This window comes from Anser brachyrhynchus (genome assembly GCF_964034855.1).
Source record: "Anser brachyrhynchus genome assembly, chromosome: 3".
NCBI lineage: Eukaryota > Metazoa > Chordata > Aves > Anseriformes > Anatidae > Anser > Anser brachyrhynchus.
This window is the reverse complement of record NC_137696.1, coordinates 77503619-77510814: the sequence shown is the minus strand read 5'-3', so window position 1 is coordinate 77510814 and position 7196 is coordinate 77503619. Positions and strand designations below refer to the sequence as shown.

General features: G+C 46.3%; 1 protein-coding gene across 2 annotated transcripts in view; it reads left to right on the top strand.

Annotated features, from left to right (window-relative positions):
• FOXO3 (forkhead box O3) overlaps window positions 1-7196 on the top strand; it is a 91399-nt gene that overhangs the window by 69514 nt on the left and 14689 nt on the right. For both annotated transcript variants that reach the window (XM_080586907.1, XM_080586908.1), the window contains exon 2: window positions 3571-5006. In XM_080586907.1, the coding sequence (XP_080443033.1) occupies window positions 3571-4971 (1401 nt within the window). In that variant the 3' untranslated portion in view covers window positions 4972-5006. The remainder of the gene's footprint in view (window positions 1-3570; window positions 5007-7196) is intronic.

Sequence of the window (7196 nt, the reverse complement as noted above, 5' to 3'; positions counted from 1 at the left end):
GTATGCTCTTGATCTTATCTGCAGGAACCTTGGTCTTCTGGCCCTTGGTAGGGCATGCAGCCTACTTCAAGTCAGGTATAAATAGTAGCGCTAATAAAGGGAGGAGCTCGTCATATTTATTTTCTGCTCTGCTCTTGTACAGTCCTTGTGTTGTAGCCTTCAGTGGTATGTGAGCTCTTTCCAAGGTGTCTGCAGCCTGGCTAGCATCTGTCCCATGGACATATGGTCTCCAGGACAGATTCATGGGCATTCCTTTATAGATCTTTTAAAGTTTCTCGTTGCATTTTGGCATGGAAAAATGTGTTTTGTTTCCATCATAGTGGCCTACTCCTTCCCTCAAATAAGCCAGAACAAATTCCCATTAATTTGAACAGCAGCGGGTTCAAATCACAAACTGTTTTCGTTCCTTCCCCACCTCCTCTGTGGTTTGTCGCAGGATCATACATTGCTAATGCGTGTGCCTGGGAGCAAAACTTGTGCCAAAACGTTTTCCTGTATTTTATGCAGCCTTGAACATTCATTGACAATCCTGAAACAGGTAGAAAGCACAGTTACTTCCATCCAGGTAGCAGCCTGGTAGCCCAGCGCAGCAGCCTTCACTCGTAGATTTCCGTAGCAAAACTCGCTTGTGAAAGCATAATAGGGTCCAGCCATAATTTGATTTGGCAGGGCATCCAACACGTGGAGAAACCAAGAAACTCAGATACTGTTGTTGAAGAGGTTAGCGGGGGAGGCTATGTGAAAGAAGTGGGTTTCAAGGCAGTGTTTGAACAGAGGGTGGAGATGAGGTACACAAAAATAAATTGGCCCATAATTATGCGTAAGAAAACAGTTTTTCTACAGGAGAAAAGTAAAGAAAAACAAGCTGGAGCATAAATGGCATATTGCATAACGTAAAGGAAAACAAACTGCTTGGATTTTTTCATAACTAACAATTTTCAGTGCAAAAGTATTATTATATTCTTCTGTTATTTGTGTGATACCAACACTGAGCGAAAAGATATTATAGGAAGATTACGCATGTGCACATATATCCACACATGCAGGAACCCTCATCCTAAAATATTCTTCAATTTCGCATTGTTACCAACTGACCAATTCGGGATTTTTCATGGTTTTAGACCAGATGTTTTCATACTACACCTACCACCAGCAGAAATTCATGAGAATACCAGAGGTCACACACTGTTAGCTGCTGGCACTTTGGCTGAGTGCTTTCACGTTTGAAGCTATATGGCAGTCTGCATCTGCCATCTTGGGTGTTTCTTTTCTGGTTTGGGAGATTGTTTTTCATCTGTAGGTATCACTTGGATACTTATTCTTGTATTCAGCATTTGTAGGTTGTGTACGTGATGGTTTTTGGTGTGGTGTTCTAGCTCTGGTCATCCTAATCCAGCCACTGGGAGAGATTCCCATGCAGATATTCTCACATGTAGTTGTCACAGTGGTTGAATGCAAGAGCTGCCTGCATTGATGCAGTACAAGCTGGAATATCAGGAAATACTATTTGAAAATAAAAAATTAAAAAAAAATCAACAAAAACAAAACCAGCAGTCTCCAGCCAGTTGAGAGAAACATGAGGAAGTTAGCAGCGGTGCCTAGTTATTAGAAGTTAGAAACAGACTTTTACCAGGCTCAAAATATAGTTAAAAATGTTCATCAGTTAAACAATAAAAAACACTCTTTCCCTCCTTAGACTGAAGAATTATGATGCTGCACCTCAATCCAACATATTTTAATGGCATTATAGTTCCTTGGAATTAGACAAGTTTACAGTTGAAATGCTGACCCAAACATGTCTTGAGTGCGTCTGCAAAGCCTGGTCTGCTGTTTTGTGCAAATTGTTTAAAACGGAGCAGTTGCTATTTTGAACCGCAGTCAATACGATTTCTCTTTTCATCGCAAATGCGTCTGCTGTCTGCATGTGAGAAGAACTTCAGGCATGTTTTCCATTTCACAATCTGACAAAAACCACAACACTTAGAGGGGGAAAAGGCATCTTATGCTGAAAAGGATTGTTTAAAAAAAGCTGGGCTGTATTTCTTCATACATCCAGTGTGTCTCCAGTTCACATATGTCAAACATCCATTTATCCTTACGATGCAAGTGCTGATATGCTTGTGAATGATTTGTTGATTGATGCGTTCTTTGCGCATTTAAACCTGGAATTTCTTCAGTGCTTTGTAAATTAAGGTCATTTATTCTGGATGGTTTGATTATGCTATCGTCCTGTTGACATTGTGCTTTAAAGCATGCTGGTAGAACAAATGTAATTTTACTCTCTTTATAGCTGGTATTTGCCAAAATTTAGGAAAAAGTGCAACTTTTAAAACTTGACCATCTTTAACATGCAGGAACAGCACAAGTGTTTTGTCAAAAGAATATGGCATCACTCCAAATATCTTTGACTTGCACATGGGAAAAAAAATCCAGCCCCTTGGAAGCATTCTCAGTTGCCAATACTACTTGTGTGTCCTTTTTTGAGCCCTATTTTAAGCCCCAAATCATTAGGATGAGTAGAGCTGGATTTTTATCCCTATTCTTTGGGTATAAATCTGGTGTTCTTTCACTGGGTCTACCACAGTAGCTGGTTTTCTCTGCCGCTGTCTTGTTCTGGGGTGATTATCACCGGAGTGTGGATGTTGCTGGGTGGCACAAGCCTATGCCCCGACCTCCCCTGCAAGTGCTGTATTTTGTGGCATCCTCTACAACACGGGGTAGACAGCTTTGTGCAGCTTCATACAGATGAGTATCCAGCAGCTTACAGGGACGGGAACGTCACTGTGCGTTGTGTCACATCGCATTTTGAAGACTGTGAGGATACTACAGCGGGGGGCAGCTGGCCGGCTGCTGTGGTACGGGCGTGATTCTGGTGTCTCTCATGGAGAGAGAGAGCACGGCTTACTCATGCACAGCGTGCTCGTGGGAGAGGAGCACCAGCACACGCAGTTTTCGCAGGAATGATTATAATAAGTACACAAACACACATGCCAATGAAGAATTACAAAGACATTTGCCGAGGCTGCAATGAGTGTGACTACCCCTCCAGTCAGACTTTTGCAGTGTCTCCGCAGCTTTTGTTTCAAGGAACTGATGGCAAGATTGCTGATGGTATAGAGGTTTGTCCTGAGTGGAAAGTAGGGGAGAGATGGCACTGTTGGATAAAGGGCATGGGCATTGGCTTCTGGTTTCACCCGTATCCCATCAGAGGGGGGGGTTGGCAAAGGGGAGCTGGACATGTTGTTCCCTCACTCTGACGTTCCCAGCTGTCTCGTCTAGCTCCTTGCTAGCAGGACCAGAGCTGTGTCACACCCCGTTCCTTAGGATGCAGCTTTTGGGGAGTAAAGGTGGGCACCAGGAATGCACATTGCTTGCTGTACAACAGCATGCTGCCACGGTGCTGTCATGCTCCAGCCCTCCCATGTCCACCACCCAAGAAACCCATGGTGATGTCCTACAGGGGCCGGTGTTTTTATCAATGTCGTTTTCATGTGATGTTGGTTTTGTGGTTGAGGTTTGGGGTAACAAGAAGTGCTGGCCTTGACATTTTGTTTTCTTCCTTTCCTGCAGAACTCAATCCGGCACAACTTGTCACTCCACAGCCGCTTCATCAGGGTGCAGAACGAAGGCACCGGGAAGAGCTCCTGGTGGATGATCAATCCAGATGGCGGAAAAGTGGGCAAGGCGCCACGGAGACGCGCCGTGTCCATGGACAACAGCAACAAGTACACCAAGAGCAGAGGGCGGGCGGCTAAGAAAAAGGCGGCCCTGCAGACTGCCCAGGAGGCAAGCGAGGACAGCCCTTCCCAGCTCTCCAAGTGGCCGGGGAGCCCAACTTCCCGCAGCAGCGATGAGCTGGATGCGTGGACAGATTTTCGCTCCCGGACGAATTCCAACGCCAGTACGATAAGTGGCCGCTTGTCACCGATTTTGGCAAGCACCGAACTAGATGATGTTCAAGACGATGACGCTCCGCTTTCTCCCATGCTGTACAGTAGTCCATCGAGCTTGTCCCCCTCGGTAAACAAACCGTGTACTGTGGAGTTGCCTAGGTTGACTGATATGGCTGGGACAATGAATTTGAACGATGGACTGACAGATAACCTCATGGATGATCTCTTGGACAATATTACACTCCCTTCCTCCCAGCAGTCGCCCACAGGAGGGATGATGCAGAGAAGCTCCAGTTTTCCATATGGTTCCAAAGGTTCAGGGCTGGGTTCCCCCTCGAGTAGTTTCAACAACGCCGTATTCGGGCCGTCGTCCCTGAATTCCCTCCGCCAGTCGCCCATGCAGACCATTCAGGAGAACAAGCAGGCCACCTTCTCTTCCATTTCCCATTACAACAACCAGACGCTGCAGGATCTGCTCGCCTCTGATGCACTTAGTCACAGCGATGTCATGATGACACAGTCTGACCCACTCATGTCACAAGCCAGCACAGCTGTGTCCGCCCAGAACTCCCGCAGGAATATAATGCTCCGCAACGACCCCATGATGTCGTTTGCCGCGCAGTCCAGCCAGGGCGGTCTGGTCAATCAGAGCCTGCCCCATCACCAGCACCAGTCTCACAACTCTCCTCTTAGTGGCAGCCGTGCCTTGTCCAATTCCATCAGTAACATAGGCTTGAATGACTCGAACAGCTTGGGTTCCTCCAAACATCAGCAGTCACCCGTCAGTCAGTCTATGCAAACACTTTCTGACCCGCTCTCAGGCTCCTCTTTGTATTCCTCTAGCGTGAACCTCCCGGTCATGGGACACGAGAAATTCCCAAGTGACTTGGACCTGGATATTTTCAATGGGAGCTTGGAGTGTGACATGGAGTCCATCATCCGCAGTGAACTCATGGATGCAGATGGGCTGGATTTTAACTTTGATTCCCTCATCTCAGCTCAGAACGTTGTCAGTCTGAATGTGGGGAACTTCACTGGTGCTAAACAGGCTTCATCACAGAGTTGGGTACCAGGCTGAAGGATCTTTCAGAACAGGGAAAAATGGGCAAACAGGTCAGTGCCCCGTGGATGTGCTAAAATGCTTGGTTCCTTCGTTTTATTGGAGTCTGCACCAAACACTTAATTGTTAGCGCACACTAATAGTACTAATTTGGCTTGCGATGGCTTGCTATGTTTTGGTATGCAACAGCTACAACCAAGAAAAATTTGGAGGTGTGGAGGGAAATGAGGCTAAGCTATAAAAGCTGCAACAGTGTCAGCGCGCATCTGATGCTATGTGTCCTTCTTAATTTAGGCATAAGAAATGTTAATGACAAATCAGGCAAACCGAGGTGGAATATTTGTGGGTTCCAGGAATCAGAGAGCTCCAGCTTGTCTTCTTTGAAGTCGCAACAGGTGGATTCGTCTCTGCAGCTCATGCTGCACGTAGCCAGGCCGTGTTACATGGGGATGGGGCAAGGGGCTTTGCAGTCAGTGCAGCAATACTGCTGCAGGGGAGGAGGAAGAGTGCCCTTGAAAGATCAGTGCTTGCACTCGGGATTGGGTGCGCGGCACAGATTTGGACTGCATTAAGAGTTATACTGCTGCTGTGGTACAGCCACTCTAGTGCAATTGTTTGATTTTATTTTTTTAATGTAATTCTCAGCAAAAGAAAAGTAGCAAATCAAGGACCTGTATTTTGAAATAACACAGGTAGGATCCTGGTCCCAGGAACATCCTGTTCTAAATGCTCTAAATACGCAAAAATTGTTGGTCCCCCTCAGGGCCTGTGTAGATACCATTTCCTTTTGGACTCCACCAAGAGAGTATCTCTAGGTTTGGGTTTTGACACCAGTGCTTTTGAAATGTTTGCCTCAGATTAATTTTTTTCTAGATTGCTGTGGTTTTTCTCAGTGTTTCTTTTCCACATCTGGGGACACCAGAGCCTGTAAATGTTGTTTCTGTCATCCTTTGTGATTCTGCAGGTTCCTGCCCATACCTCTCTGCCTGCTTCCACGTACATATTCCCTGACTCATAGAGCAGGTTCCACACAAAGTGCCCTTTCTCCTTTGTTTATTTATTAGTATAAGGGAGTAGATTTCAAAATACAGTAGGATAAAAGGTTAGCTATAAATTATTGAAAGTATTGTGTTAACTTCAGAACAGTGTGCAGAGTATCCCAACACTGGGGCTAAAAGAGGCATTCACTTGGTTTGCAGCAGACTTCCAACTTTCTTATTTTCTGGGGGAAAGATAGAAAGAAGGAGTCACAGTGTTTTCTGACTTTATGGTGCATCATTTACTGATGAGTGACCCTTTCATCTTTAATTGAGTTTTCATTCTTTGTTTCACAGTTAGATGTTCATGGGGAAGCTTTGCAGTCTGTGAACAGCAGTGGTGAGCCTCCTGAACTCTGTCTAGAGTACCCCCAAAGATACGTGCTGATCTGCTGTCTGTAAGGGAGAAAAGGACTGTACAGGATGCCTTGCTGTAGTCATCTGCAAAGCTTCCTCGCTCCAGTGGAGCAGGTGGTTTGCGCAGTACATTCAGGCGGAGGATTTCCTCTGATTCTTTCACATCTTCTCTCTAAAAGCATGAGTGTTGCAGAGTGAGGTTGGGAGATGGGCTGTAGAGGATGCTGCATCCCACTGACCATGCATGGGATGGCATCGTGGCAAGGACAGGGTGCCAGCTGAATTCTGCTTTTTTTCAGCTCCAGTGCTTGTTAACGTAAGAAAAGAAAGGGGAGAAAAAAGAAAAGTGGTTCATGAACTGGGAAGCAAAAACTTGCAGCAGGTCACGCTTGTCAATCAGGTGTCTCTTCCTCCAGGTGCATGAGCTTTTTGGATTTAGAAACCCTCTTTGCCTGAGGTGGAACATCCAACAGTACAGCCTGCTTAAAACAGAGATGTTATTGACAGCTGTGCTTGACACACTTCCAGAAGGGCGATGTTCTAGCATCATCACTTACTGTGTGTAGGTAGAAGGTGCCCAGGGAGACCCACCAGCAGCACCAGGGAGGCACACCACCAGCCACCTCCTCACCAGGGCTCCCAGCTGCCTCTCAGCCCTGTCCTGTGCCATGCAGGGAGAGGGAAGCCACCCAGTCCTTCCCAGGCTGCGCCTTTGGAGGAGAGGACCTGACACGTCTGTGCACAAGGAGACTCATTTCGGAGGACAGATTTATTAAGGAGATGGCTTTCCTCAGTAGATTAATGGCTGGTCACCTGTGGAAGCCTCTTTCTCTCTCTCTGGCAGCTGGA